Source organism: Nerophis lumbriciformis, linkage group LG38, assembly GCF_033978685.3.
Source record: "Nerophis lumbriciformis linkage group LG38, RoL_Nlum_v2.1, whole genome shotgun sequence".
Taxonomy (NCBI): Eukaryota; Metazoa; Chordata; class Actinopteri; order Syngnathiformes; family Syngnathidae; genus Nerophis; species Nerophis lumbriciformis.
In genome coordinates this window covers 16,270,455-16,284,470 of record NC_084585.2, presented here as the reverse complement: position 1 = coordinate 16,284,470, position 14,016 = coordinate 16,270,455, and the positions used below count along the sequence as shown (strand labels likewise).

The following is a 14,016-nucleotide window of genomic DNA, read 5'->3' as shown; positions in this document are numbered from 1 at the left end:
TACCCTGCGTAATGACAATAAAGCTGATTCTGATTCTTCTGATTTTATTTCATGTGGACATTCTCAACTCAGCGTTTTTCATACTTTACAGGCCAACTTGCTTCAGACACACAGCACAGTATGCACGTTAATTACTGTACACTTCTCTGCTTTGGAGGCCTTCAGAAGCCTCTAAAGCAGACCTGCGCAAATTAAGGCCCGTTAAGCTTTTCAATCTGGCCCGCCGGACATTCCCAAATATTTTTTTTTACATTTTTAAGTTGGAAACTGTAGCTTCCATTATGATGTGCAGTGATGTTTTCAAATGACCGTAAGTCTTGAACTATACAAAGTATTTCAATGGTGGGAATCTGCGCTTTTGCATGATGTACTAGTTACTATGGTAATCTAATTAGTTACTATGGTAATCTAAGTCACATCAGCTCAAACGTGGCACCAAGCAGTGTGGGTGGGGATCGTTTCCACAGAGTGTTTCCAGAGCGGCCAGCCTGAAATGCGGGTGTCAGGGACAGACGCGGAAGGAGATTTTTACTACGAAGTTCTAAAGCTTAGTGATATATCAGATAGTAGGTGGTTTGTTTTTTTTACCCTTCGCGTTTATATTTTGCTGTTTGTTGCATTTCGCTTGATTGTAAAATGTCGATGGATAGGGGGTGTGACGTTCATATGTTGTCTATATTCAGTGTTTTATCGCTCATGGTTAATATTGTAAATACCACATTCTTTATTTTCATGTACATTCGGAACGGAAGAAATAAAAAATCAACTCCTCGGTTTTAAAAGCGGCCAGGACGGATAAAAAAAAAAAAAAAAAGGCGGAGCTTCGCCTGACTTCATTCATTCAGCAGTAAAAACGTTTTTTAAGGCAGTCTGTCATAACGTTTTTAGCATTCAATCAGACATTATTGTGAGGTTTTGTATTTTCATTCATTTAATTGTTTTTATTTATTCATTTATTTCAGGCAATGACATCAACAAAAAAAAAGTACATGGTAGACAACACGTAATGATATAAATTAATATAACACAAAAGGTAATGTACAGTATGTAAGCATGAAGCATGATTGTCCAGTTTTGCCTGAAAGGGAGTGGGAAGAAGATAACTTTATTTAAGTCCACCCCCAGTTCTCAATTCAGTGATTAATACATTGAGTATCACTGTTACTTTGTTTAAAGATTATACAGATGTTGTATCATAGTGGCATTACCACAGGTAACAATAATTATTACACTGTAACAATAATTTGTATCAACAATGTAGGAAGAATGAATATACCAACAATGGTAATAGACAACATAGCAATAATGGTAAGGAAACATTGAGCACATGTTAACACTTTGAGACAGAGTACAACAGCAGGTCTAATTAAAGAACCTCATCTCTATATTTGAACCAGACCCCATGTTTGTATAATAGTTTAAATCAATTAATAGTTTGGCATTGCTTGTGTTGTAAGACCAGTTTGTTCCATAGTTTTACTCCGCATAAAGACACACAAAAACGTTTATGAGTGGTTTGAGCTCTAGGCAATGAGAAATATCCAAAGCCTCTCAAGTTATGAGCCTGCACTCGTCTCATAAAAAAACCGTTGTATATTAGGCAGCAATAATTTGTTAAATGCCTTATATGAGATTATTGATGTATTATATTTAACAAGATCATCACATTTGAGCAACTTTCCTAAAAATCCGACACCAGACACATTTTTTTCTCTAAATTTTAACTGCTTTCACCGTATATGTCCATGTTGAGTTTAATATTTAAAAGTGCTGACTGCTGCCAGGCCCTATTTCCCAAATGTAAAGAAGCCTTTAAAAAAATACCCAGACAGTGATTCAGATCACCCCCAAAATGTTATCAGGTATCAGAGAATTGATTTAAAAATGTTGCTGTTTGCTTTTAAAGCTTTGCATGGACTGGCACCTCATTATATCTCGGACCTCATCCAAACTCCTGCGCGCGCTCTGAGGTCCGAGAGCCAGCTCCAGCTCGTGGTGCCCAAGACCAGACTTAAAACCAGGGGAGACAGGGCCTTCTCTGTGGTCGGCCCTAAGCTCTGGAACACTCTGCCCCTCCATGTTGGAACTGCTCCCACAGTTGAGTGTTTTAAGTCTCGTCTTAAGACCCACTTTTATTCTCTGGCTTTTAACACTACGTGTGTTTTTACATTTGTATTTCTATTTATTGTTGTAATTGGTTTTACCCTTTAAAATCGTTTTAATGATATTTATTTTAATATTGGTTTTATATTTATTTATTTTGTTTTTATTCCGTCATTGGTGGAGCTAAGGATAATATTTGAATCTTGTTTTTAATATTTTTGTGCAGCACTTTGGAAACATTTTTGTTGTTTAAATGTGCTATATAAATTAAGTGGATTGGATTGGATAGGTGTTATCCCATTTCTGACATTTCCTCAGAATTTCATCAAAATCTGTTCTCTACGCTTTGTCTTTGTGGGTGGAGGGTGGCGGGGGCGCTAGTATTTTACACACACAGAAGTTATGCCTTGTAACGACTCTCTTCCAGATCGTGGAACCATTAGCGAACATGCCTGCAAGTCAGCCATTTCAGATTGTGGAGGGCTTTATCATTTTGTAATTTTTTCCCCTCACAACTTCTATTGCTTTGTTTTCTTTCTGTGTAATGCATCCCCCTGGGTCTGAAATAAAGAAATAAATAGTAAGGTAACACAGTAGAAATGATCCGGATCACCCCCAAAATCCAATCACTTGTTCCTTATCCTGTTTCTGACGTTTCCTTAAAGTTTCGTCAAAATCCGCCCATACCTTTTTGAGATGTTGCTACCTAACATAAAAACTAGCCCCCTGGAGGAGTAATAAGTGAGCAAACACTAACCTGAATGCAACTTGCCCAGAAGTGAACTGAGGTGAAGCTTTGCCAGGAAGTGATGTCGTACATCAGGAGAAATGCATGCGCTTTATGAAAGAGCTGCTTGGTGACACTGTGAAACCTTAAAATGAAAAATGAATGAATGTAAAAAGGTTAGGTGACATTAAAGTATGAACATGTGTTATGACAGGGGTGTCAAACTCATTTTGGCTCAGGGGCCGCTTGGAGGAAAATCTATTCCCACGTGGGCCGGACAGGGAACATCATGGCATAATAACTTAAAAATACAACTACGACAACTTCAGTTTGTTTTACTTTGGCCCAAAATAGAGCAGGCACATTCTGAAAATGTAAATATCACAAATAAAGTTCAAGTTAAAGTACCACTGATAGTCACACACACACTAGGTGTGGCAAAATTATTATCTGCATTTGACCCATCACCCTTGATCACCCCCTGGGAGGTGAGGGGAGCAGTGAGCAGCAGCGGTGCCCGCACCCGGGAATCATTTTTGGTGATTTAACCCCCAATTAAATAATCCTCTTGACAAAACACTTCAAGTTAATTGAACATTCTGAGGAAAAAATTGGTGCGGTTTCAAAAACACCATGAAGAACACAATGAACTTAGACTTCATCTCAGTGTTTCTACGAAGCAATTCAACTTTAAGTCACAGCCCATCTAAGGTTGAACAAAAACAAAATAAAGCATAAATAAAAACGCTTCTATGTATCAACTACCTCATTTGTCATTTCCTCTGTTCAATTTCTTACATTTTTGGGGGGACGGTGTGGCGTGGTTGGTAGAATGGCTGTGCTAGCAACCTGAGGGTTCCTGGTTCAATCCCCACCTTCTACCAACCTCGTCACGTCCATTGTGTCCTTGAGCAAGACACTTCACCCTTGCTCCTGATGGGTCGTGGTTAGGGCCTTGCATGGCAGCTCCCGCCATCAGTGTGTGGATGTGGTAATAGCGTCAAAGCGCTTTGAGTACCTTGAAGGTAGAAAAGCGCCATACAAGTATAACCCATTTACCATTTAAATTTGCAAAGAAGACAATAATTTTCACAGAACTATATCAAGGTGCAGTGTCTCATGCAGCATTTGTAGTGGGGTTGCCAATTGTTTCTTGTACTTCTGTTTCTTTTACTTCGGGTTGAGGGGGAGGAGTCACGGCCCGCTTTAGCACATACCTCCTGCTTGGTATACTTGTGTAACCCATTTTCCTTGCATACTATTGCAACACCCAGTGGACTCATTTAGAACAGCAGTTTCTTTAGTTTAAAAATGCAGCTCAATTTTACACTTAGCAAACTCATCTCGTGGGCCTTGTCCGGCCCACGGGGCCGCATGTTTGACATCACTGTGTTATGAGAAATAAAAGACAAGTAGTCTGTGACAAATGTAAACGCTTAGAAGTTGACAATGCTTTTAATGCTTCAATAATTTTGGCTTGTCAAGTTTGAGACAAGAAAGACAAATTCCCAGAAACTGACTTTCTTGGTAATTTGGGACAATTAAATTACTTTAATTTCTTTAAAAACATAAATACAGCAATTTCAGCAAAACCAGATGTGTGTAAGTGTGGCTGATGCTTGTGGCCATGGACTCTGACTTTCACTGACAAATTAGCTGGGGGTCACAATATTCATATATTTAAAACACAAGCACCAAATTGCAGTGACGTGCGGTGAGGTTCATGGCTGGTGAGGCACTGACTTCATCACAATCAGATTTACAAACATATGAACCCTAAAGAGTATCTTATTCACCATTTGATTGGCAGCAGTTAACGGGTTATGTTTAAAGCCACGCTGTTGTAACACATGCAGAATGTGGCTTGGCATTGTCTTGCTGAAATAAGCAGGGGCGTCTATGAAAAGGACGTTGCTTGGATGGCAACATATGCTGCTCCAAAACTTGTATGTACCTTTCAGCATTAATGGTGCCTTCACAGATGTATAAGTTACTTTGGGCACTAATACACCCCCATACCATCACAGATGCTGGCTTTTGAACTTTGCGCCGGATGGTTCTTTTCCTCTTTGGTCCGGAGGACACGACGTCCACAGTTTCCAAAATCAATTTGAAATGTGGACTCGTCAGACCACAGAACACTTTTACACTTTGCATCAGTCCATCTTAGATGAGCTCGGGCCCAGCGAAACGCTTCTGGGTGTTGTTGATGAATGGCTTTCGCTTTGCATAGTAGAGTTTTAACTTGCACTTACAGATGTAGCGACAAACTGTAGTTACTGACAGTGGTTTTCTGAAGTGTTCCTGAGCCCATGTGGTGATATCCTTTACACACTGATGTCGCTTTTTGATGCAGTACCGCCTGAGGTATCAAAGGTCACGGCATTCAATGTTGGTTTTCGGCCTTGCCGCTTACGTGCAGTGTTTTCTCCAGATTCTCTGAACCTTTTGATGATATTACGGACCGTTGATGGTGAAATCCCTAAATTCCTTGCAATAGCTCGTTGAGAAATGTTGTTCTTAAACTGTTGGACAATTTGTTCACAAAGTGGTTTACCCTCGCCCCATCCTTGTTTGTGAATGACTGAGCATTTCATGGAAGCTGCTTTTATACCCAATCATGGCACCCACCTGTTCCCAATTAGCCTGTTGACCTGTGTGATGTTCCAAATAAGTGTTTGATGAGCATTCCTCAACTTTCTCAATCTTTTTTGCGACATGTGCCAGCTTTTTTGAAACATGTTGCAGGCAAAAATTCAAAATGAGCTAATATTTCCAAAAATCACAAGTTCGAAAGTTAAGTATCTTGTCTTTGCAGTGTATTCAATTGAATATAGGTTGAAAAGGATTAGCAAATCATTGTCCTCTGTTTTTATTTACGATTTACACAAAGTGCCAACTTCACTGGTTTTGGTTTTGTAGATAATTTAGATACTGTGATATTTCATAAAAAAACGCGAACGCCTCCCTGGGGAGGTATTTAGGGTGCGTCTACTGGTAGGAGACCACGGGGGAAGACCCAGGACACGTTGGAGAGACTATGTCTCCCAGCTGCCCTGGGAACGCCTCGGGCTCCCCTGGGAAGAGCTGGACGAAGTAACTGGGGAGAGGGAAGTCTGGGCTTCTTTACTTAGGCTGCTGCCCCCGTGACCCGACTTCGGATACGCAATAGAAGATGAATGGATGGATGGATGGAAGTTAAAAACATTGTATTTTCACAAACTATATTTTTAAACACAAAAAAATTCAGTTCACAAAATTCAAACGCTTAAAATTTGGTTACATAAATTCAGTGTAAAAAAAAAAACAACCTTTCATAATAAAGACACAAATTGACCACCACAATAGTTTGTAAACTAATTTCTGTAGTGCAGATATATTTTGATCTCACCTTTCTTGACCTGCTGTATCCCATAACTGGAGCACCACAAGTTTCCCTTCCACGACCACAGTCCACATACATGTATCCAGACCTTCCAAACACACAAATGACATAGTTCTAAGTGTTTTTGTACTGTATATTTATGATAACATTGTGAAAATGTTCAAAGCCCTTACCCACAGACGCAGGCATATCCGGATAAAACTTGCCATTCTGAGCTCGTCTCATGAAAGAGGTCTTGCCCACGCAGCTGTCTCCGATCATGACAACGTTGTAGGCTTGTGCTCTCACGTCAAAGTTACCTGCAGAATTTAAATTTTTTTTAAATAACTGAATAAGTAATAACATATTGTTCAAAGAACAGTTCTCTCACAGCAGTATTAGTTTTGGATAGGCAACATTGGTAATACATTCCTCTTCTAATGGATTTAATTAGATGACATTGCTATTTCCAATATCACAACGATATTCTGTTTACCTGAAGAAATATTCTTCTGGGTATCTTGACCTAGGAGGACTTGATTATAGTGGTCATGAGATGAAGTGACTTCCTGAGAGGTCTTGCTTCTGTATAAAAGCAGAAAAACAAAACATGCCAGTGTACGAGCAAGATTACACAATAGTGAAAATGAATTGTGCAGCTGTAACCTTGTGTGTGTGTACAGTGTGTATGCATGTAGGACACTGACCTGGCAGACTTTGAGGTAATGATGTCGGATGGCTTGATGTCACTTTCATGATTCTGAAGAAGCACAATGTTTTATTTGCAGCATTTATACATGTGACTTTGTAGGGAGGGGAAAATACAAATATATGTTGTACATTTATATTATAAAATAAACTATTGTTGTATTGTATGTCCATTAGGGCCGCACGATTTTGAGGAAAAAAAACGAATTGCGATTTTTTTCTCCAAAATTGCGATTCGATTTGCAATTTTATATTTTATACATAAAAATGCAAAACTAACGAGTGATGGAAGACAAGTTACTTTTAGACTGTCAACATATACTTGTCTCAAGGTGCAACACATTAGAACAATAAGCAATAATTTACTTTCAAAAATATTTGTCTATATGCAGACAGACTCAAAACTTCTGTCTACACCATGCTATTTAACTGAAGAAATATTCAATAAAACCAATACAGTGTTTATAATTTCTGTATAATAATAATGCAAGAAACCATTTAAAAGGATATATACTTTTTTCTCATTACTGCAAAATTGTTTACCGTTGTACTGTTTTTGTAAGGTACACAACTGACTCATTTCTGTTAACAAAAAATGTACCTAAATAGTTATTGAACATATTGAAGTGCATTCTTTTACCAGTTGTCTTTTTGTTAATTGCCATCATGTGATCGCAATGGCATTTTCGCTCATTCGTCCGTGAGATGAGTGTAAATCGTCCAGCCGACATTTGACTTTGTAATCACATTTTTTTTCCTCCTAATTTTTGTTAGTTTGCGGCACTTCTCACAGGGTGAGTCGCATGGCTCTCTGTACTGTGTGCAGGATTTCTACGGGTATCAGCAAATCTAATTTAATGCTTTTTAAAGCCACTTAAAACATGGAAAACCCATGTCTGACTACATATAGTTATTTACAGTCAAAAGTTTACAATTGTCTGTATACAGACAATTGTAAGCATTTGACAATAATAATGTTGAATAATTTACATGAACTGTTATCTAGTGAATTAGAATTGGCTCACTATTAACTTAGACTTAGAGTTAGAACTGCACTTCCATCCATCCATTTTCTTTAAGGCCTCTAAATAAACTTCCAATTCTGAATTAGTTGATCAATATAATATACCCAGAAGTCATTTTAAAAATGTTATCCCTTTGAAACATGTAAACATGCATATCCTTAAAAAATATGCCTTATATTAGCCACAAACTGGTGGATACGTTTTCCAATTAGTATACAATTAAAAGAATAGTTAAGGTTTTATGAAATAATAAATGAACATCAATCAAATAATGCATATGTTTGAAAATGGATGAATGAAGTAAATAATTAAAAAAAATGTCATGGAATAAAATTTGGAAAAAGGCCAATAAGCCCTTTAGATGCAATTAAAAAATGATTAGATCGTATCGTACACCCTCACACTTGTTTAAAATGGGTACAGTAGATAGCAAGTTATGTTGAAAGTGTCAGGCAGCCGAAGGAACTATTATTATTCATTTACTGAGAATGTAAAAAAATAAGAGTTGAGGTCTGTTGTGAGAATTGCCTTGTTTGTTCATCCTAGGTCATGTCGTTGCCTGCGTCTCGACTGTTGCTAATGTTCGCCAAGTTAGCTCGTGTGTTGAACTGGAGAACACTGAAATAAATGAGCCGTGCTCAGCTTCCTCATTAACATGACATAATGTCAGAGTTAAAGACTACACATCTTCAGTGACAAAAGAATGGCAATGTTTGGACCCGCAGAGTCTTTTGATTTTGTCGTTCAGCTGAGTGTCCGCTATGAAAGCCCCGCTTTTCTTGCCTCCTTTTGTTATCCAGTTTTAAAGCCAGAGCCGAAGAAAAACACACAGACGAAGCAATTTATTGATGACCGCAACGTTAAGTTCATTTTCATTCATCGTTTGATTGACGTATTGACTACCGGCCAAGTCCTACAATTGTATTACATTTTTTTTAATGCTTCTGGACATCACATTTAATGCTTCTTAATGCCATTTTAGGCCTTAATTTTCTCAAAATCCATTTAAGGATTTTTAATGCACTGTGGAAACCCTGGTGTGTGTTGGCGGTGGCGCCCAGCTCTAGCCTCTATTGAGACAAAGATTGATGAGTGAAAAGAGGGGTGGCTCTGTTCAGTTAATTTCACTGGTAAATAAACGCACTCAGGCACAAAACGCCATGCACAAAGTAAGACCTGTTCCTTCCTGTTTGAAGCAAGAGACGAACAAACGGGAGGCTCAACAATTCTGATAGGCGAACATTGCTGTCACTCAAATGCCTGTGATGGCAGAGAAAAAACACCTCAGCCTCTTGCGGTTATTTACCGCACCGATTAAAACCTTGATGTTAATTCTCTTTGGATTAATCGTGCAGCCTTAATGTCCAGTACATACTTTTCCTCTTACCTGTGAGTCTTTGTAGCTTTGAATGATTCCATCATCATGTTCGTCTGTGATTGTTGTCAAAGTTTGTGGCTGACTTTTCACCAACGAGTCCTCTCCTTTACTTTGGCTAAGTTGAGTTTGGTGTCCCTCTCGTGACTTACGGTGGGATCCCAGTTTCCTTCTTCTCCCTTCAGGTGCCAGTTCTGACATCACTTCAAGTTTAGGCGAAGTTTCTTTTAAATCATCGTGTGGAGCCAGATGATGCTCTGAAGTTATATGTTCCTTGTTTTTTCGATGTATCGGGGCTTTGTTTTGTGTGTCACCAGTGTGACTGAGGACAACATTCTCTTTGGGTGCTGTGTTTTTGTGTTGTACAAGAAGTGTCAGGTCTTTGTCTTCACTCTTACTGGCGCTTTCAAACATGACATCTTGGACATGGACCGTGACTGAAGCCTCTTTGTTCATATCCAACTTTTGATCCAAGTCCCCTTTTGATATGGTCCCCAAATTTCTGCGACTGGAACCCATCTTTCGTTTTCTGTGTGTCGAGCTCAATTTTGGACTCTTTGTCTCTGTGTTTTTATCAGGAGCTCCCACACTCTCAGTCTTTAATACTTCTGTATTTGTTTGAGCTTCCACATGCTTTTCGGAATGTGAGGTCTTTAGGTCTTTGAGCTGTGGTACATTTCCCTTATTTTGTGTAGTCTCAGAACTTGAATACAGCTCAGTGTCAACCAAGGTTTTAATGTGAACCTCAAAGCCTGCAACATGATCAGGTTCAAATGTGTCAATACATTTCTCATTTCCGCTTAGATCATCTACCTGGAAAGTAAGGGGATTAGCATCTTCTGTATGACAGCATGACGCCTGTTCTGGAAGGACAGCCAGGGCCTCTGTGGCTGATATGTGACTTTCACCAGTAGTGCTGGGAAGCTCCTGGTTATCATCATCCTCGTCCTTGTTCATTTCCTGCCCTTCTTCACACAATGAATCTGTCGTTTGATTTTCAAAAGCTTCCTTCTGTGATACATCCTCCGGCACTTCCATGTTCTCCAAACTTCTCATATCAAGTTCTGCGTGCAAGCTGTCCATCTGTGCCTCTTGCTTCCTGTTTATTTGACGCTTACGAGTGGAGCCCATCTTTCTTTTATTGGCGTTGTTTTTTACTTGCCAGTTCAGACTTTCCTCATGTAGCGCCTGCTGGTCCTGACATGTATCCACTGCGTTAGGGATGCCAGTGTCACATGCACCCACTTCTGGTACTGTAGTGCAGTTTTCCTTCAAATCAAAGGCTTTGTTTGGTTTCTCCTCAAATCCTCCTTGCTGTTGTTCAACTTCGTCCTTGTCAGCATTGGCCACATTCTTTTTTAGTTCATATTTTTCAGGCGCCATCACATTATCTGTTAGCAACCTTTTCTTCAGAGACACAGCCTGTAGGTTTTGGTGCTGAAAGGTTTCCTGTGCCTCATTCAAAGTGCTATTGGTGCAACACATTGGATTGTCTGTGTCTTCCCCCTCAGGTTCAGGAAGATCCTCTTTGTCCAACTTTGGAGAAATGTCTTCCTCTCGATCTGCTACTTTACCTTCCAATTGCTCAGTGGGTTTAAAGCGTGCATCAATTTGTTTTTGGGACGCGTGTTGTACTGTCACCTCGATTGTCACTGTTTCATCTCCAGTATTCGAAGTACCTTCTGCCAGGAGTTCCTTGTAGGATTTATACGTCAAAGGAGCATCTGTTTGCACGGTTTCAACAGAAACGCAAGCCTGTGCTAGGAAGTGATCAGTCTGATCAACTTCATTAACTTCTACAGGGTAAACCATGTGCATTTTCTGGACATCTTCCTCTAACCTCTGAGCATTGTAGCTTTCAGAAGAGCTGAAACAGTGACACAGCTTTGTTGACATTTCCTCTTTTGGTGACACTATTGTGGTTTTTGCTACACTGCTCTCAGTGTGTGCATCTTTATCGCAGCTCGTGTTTTCTTGATCTGTGGTTTCCAGTGTAGATGTGACAGTCTCTTGAAGATCATGATCATCTCCTGCCTTTCTGGCTATATCGTTCTCCGATTCAATGTATGTGTCAAAAATCTTTACAGGACTTATTTTGTTCCGTCGACTAGAACCAAGTTTTCTCCTGTTTTTATTTGGATGGAAAAATTCTCTTAGCTCATCTAAATTGGTGTCTTCGTTATGGTGGGTAATGTCAAAACTTTTGTCTTGTTGAACACTTTGTGAAGTCAATTCACTCCCCTCAATTCCACTAATGCCTCTTTCTGCACTTAGTTTCTCATCAGACATCATTTGAGGTTCAAAGTAATGTTCCTGAGGTTGTAAATGTTCTTTTTTATCTTTGTTAATCAAATCCATCATTTTGATAAATGAATAATTTGTGTCGCTCTGGTTCAAAACCTCCATGTTGTCTCCTTTCATTGATCCCTCTTCCGATATATGATTTGAATTCAAAGTTGAATCATGAGATTGATGAGTTTCAAATTCCACAATTTCCTCAACCAGATGTTTAATATTTTCATCAATATCTTCTTTAACCTCATGAATCAACATTTCAGAATCCACTTTTTGGTCTGTTTTTGGTGACCTAACCTCATTAACTAAAACTGTGTCAACCTGCTCACGTTGCACATCATATGTTGAGGTTTCTGCTTTAGGTGATACAAGTGTTGCTTTTGCTTGATGGTCTTCAAATTCTGCATCATTTAGGCTGCTTAACTCTGTTGCATCCACACGTGGTTGACTCACCAAACAGCCCTCCTGTAGGGCTCCATTTTGTGTAAAGAAAGTTGGGTTTTCCTTTACTTGTGTTTCAATTTTAACTTTAGAAAGATGTTCCTCCACTGGCGTCTCTCTGGAATTGGATTGTTCAGTTAAGGGTTGGGCTACAGTTGAATGTATGTTTGAAGTTTTTAACTCCGAGTCTACCGGTACATGTGCATTTTTAATTAAATCACACACATTTTCACTTTGAATGGTTTCTAAATAGTTTTTTATTAGCAAGGTTTCCCCTAACGTCAATTCAGCTGCAACTCTTGCAAATTCAGGAAGATTATTATCATCCATCTTTCCAACGGCATCATTTTTGGAGTCACTGTTTGTGTCAAATACCTCTACACTACTTCCTTTGTTCCGTCGACTAAAGCCTAGTTTTCTCCTGCTTCTGGTTGGACAGAGGGGCGCTTTTTGCTCATCTGCACTCAAACTGTTGCCCTCACTTTGAGAGTTGACAACAAACCTTTTCTTTGGTTGCACACTTTGTAAAACCAATTCACCCTCCTCAATTTCACTACCAGCTCTTTTAGCACACAGTTCATCATAGGCCGCTTGAACATTAACGTCATGTTCCTGGGTTGGTGTATGTCCTGTATTGTCAACATTGGTCAATACCTCTGTATTGGTATTATAAATTGGATCATTTTCACCTCCCTTGTGTAGAACCTCTGCATTGTCATCTTTTGAAAGATGATCTTCTTGTTGTTCATATGAATGTATATCTGAATCATTACGGCTTTGCACAACCAATTCAGATCGATGCATGGCCATGTCCATAGTTTCATTTTTTAAATGTTCAATAGTTTCATCAGTATGTTCTCTATGGCCGTGTGTCAATATTTCAAAGCGTTCATCTTGGTCCGTTTCTGATGATTTAACATTTTCATGTACTGTGTTTGAATGCTGAGCACCTTGCACTTCTGAAATGTCAAAATGCTCATGTTCCTCATTTGCAGGACGTTCCTTTATTGCTAATGAATAGTCTGGTTGCTCAACACAACATTCAATTTCATAATTTTCACTGTAGTCACTATTGTAAAGGGCTCTCTCTGGTCCTTTCCGAAAGTTGCTGCCCTCTGTTGAATGTTCGACAAGAGGTAACCGGTCTGTTTCTTTCATCATTTCCTTTTCGGTGTCATTTGTTATTGGATTATTATGTACCTCTGCTTGCTCTTTCTGCTGTTGCTCATCAGTAGAATGTGTACTGGAAACAACCACTTCGGCAGTACTGCCTGTGTGTTCCACTGGTTTACAGGGCTCAACAACCAGTCCAAAGCCACTCTCTTCTGCATTGTGATTCAAATGCAATGTCTCATTTCTTGGTTGAAGCATTTCCACATCAGGATCTACAGCATCCAAAGTGTCATCAAATGTGGCGGCTGTATAAAAATGTGCCCCATACATTGCATCGTACTCATCTGCCTTATTAGATCCCCCTTTAAGAGCTTGTTCCGTTGGTATCATTTGTGTTGCTTGGAGTTGTTCTCTACTGGCATTTTGCTCAACGTCCTCCGTAGGTTTGTGGTATGATACAGTAGCAGACTGCTCAACTTCATAACTTCCTTGACTTTGTTGATTTGAGCCCAGCCTTCTTCTGTTGGCTTTCTGCCCTGATGAAAGTGTATCAGTTTCCAAGAGTGTTTCATCAGTACTTTCTTCAGGTTGTGGTTCAGGTGACTGGTGTGATGAAGTAAAATTCTCAGGCATTTCGTGTTTGACCATCTTCCGCCGAGAGCCAAGTCTCTTTTTCCCACTGGGGCCAGGCATGATTATCTCTTCTCCTGCGACTTTTGCAGCCAAGAAAAAAATTTTAAGGCAGTATTTCTAGCCGGTATAAATCTATTTCAAAGCTATAAAAAGAATATGGTCTTGCCAATTTCGTCACTTGAACAAATAATCTATTGCACTTACCCTGATAAACTTCTGTTCCCTCGGACAG

General features: G+C 39.3%; 1 protein-coding gene across 1 annotated transcript in view; it reads right to left on the bottom strand.

The window, feature by feature from the left end:
• Positions 1 to 14,016, bottom strand: part of rab44 (RAB44, member RAS oncogene family) — a 19,989-nt gene extending 5,973 nt beyond the window's left edge. The window contains exons 1-7 of the mRNA XM_061932597.1: positions 13,989 to 14,016; positions 9,315 to 13,864; positions 6,902 to 6,954; positions 6,691 to 6,779; positions 6,389 to 6,514; positions 6,222 to 6,303; positions 2,861 to 2,975 (exon numbers count right to left, since the gene is read on the bottom strand). Of these exons, the coding sequence (XP_061788581.1) occupies positions 2,861 to 2,975; positions 6,222 to 6,303; positions 6,389 to 6,514; positions 6,691 to 6,779; positions 6,902 to 6,954; positions 9,315 to 13,844 (4,995 nt within the window). The 5' untranslated portion in view covers positions 13,845 to 13,864; positions 13,989 to 14,016. The remainder of the gene's footprint in view (positions 1 to 2,860; positions 2,976 to 6,221; positions 6,304 to 6,388; positions 6,515 to 6,690; positions 6,780 to 6,901; positions 6,955 to 9,314; positions 13,865 to 13,988) is intronic.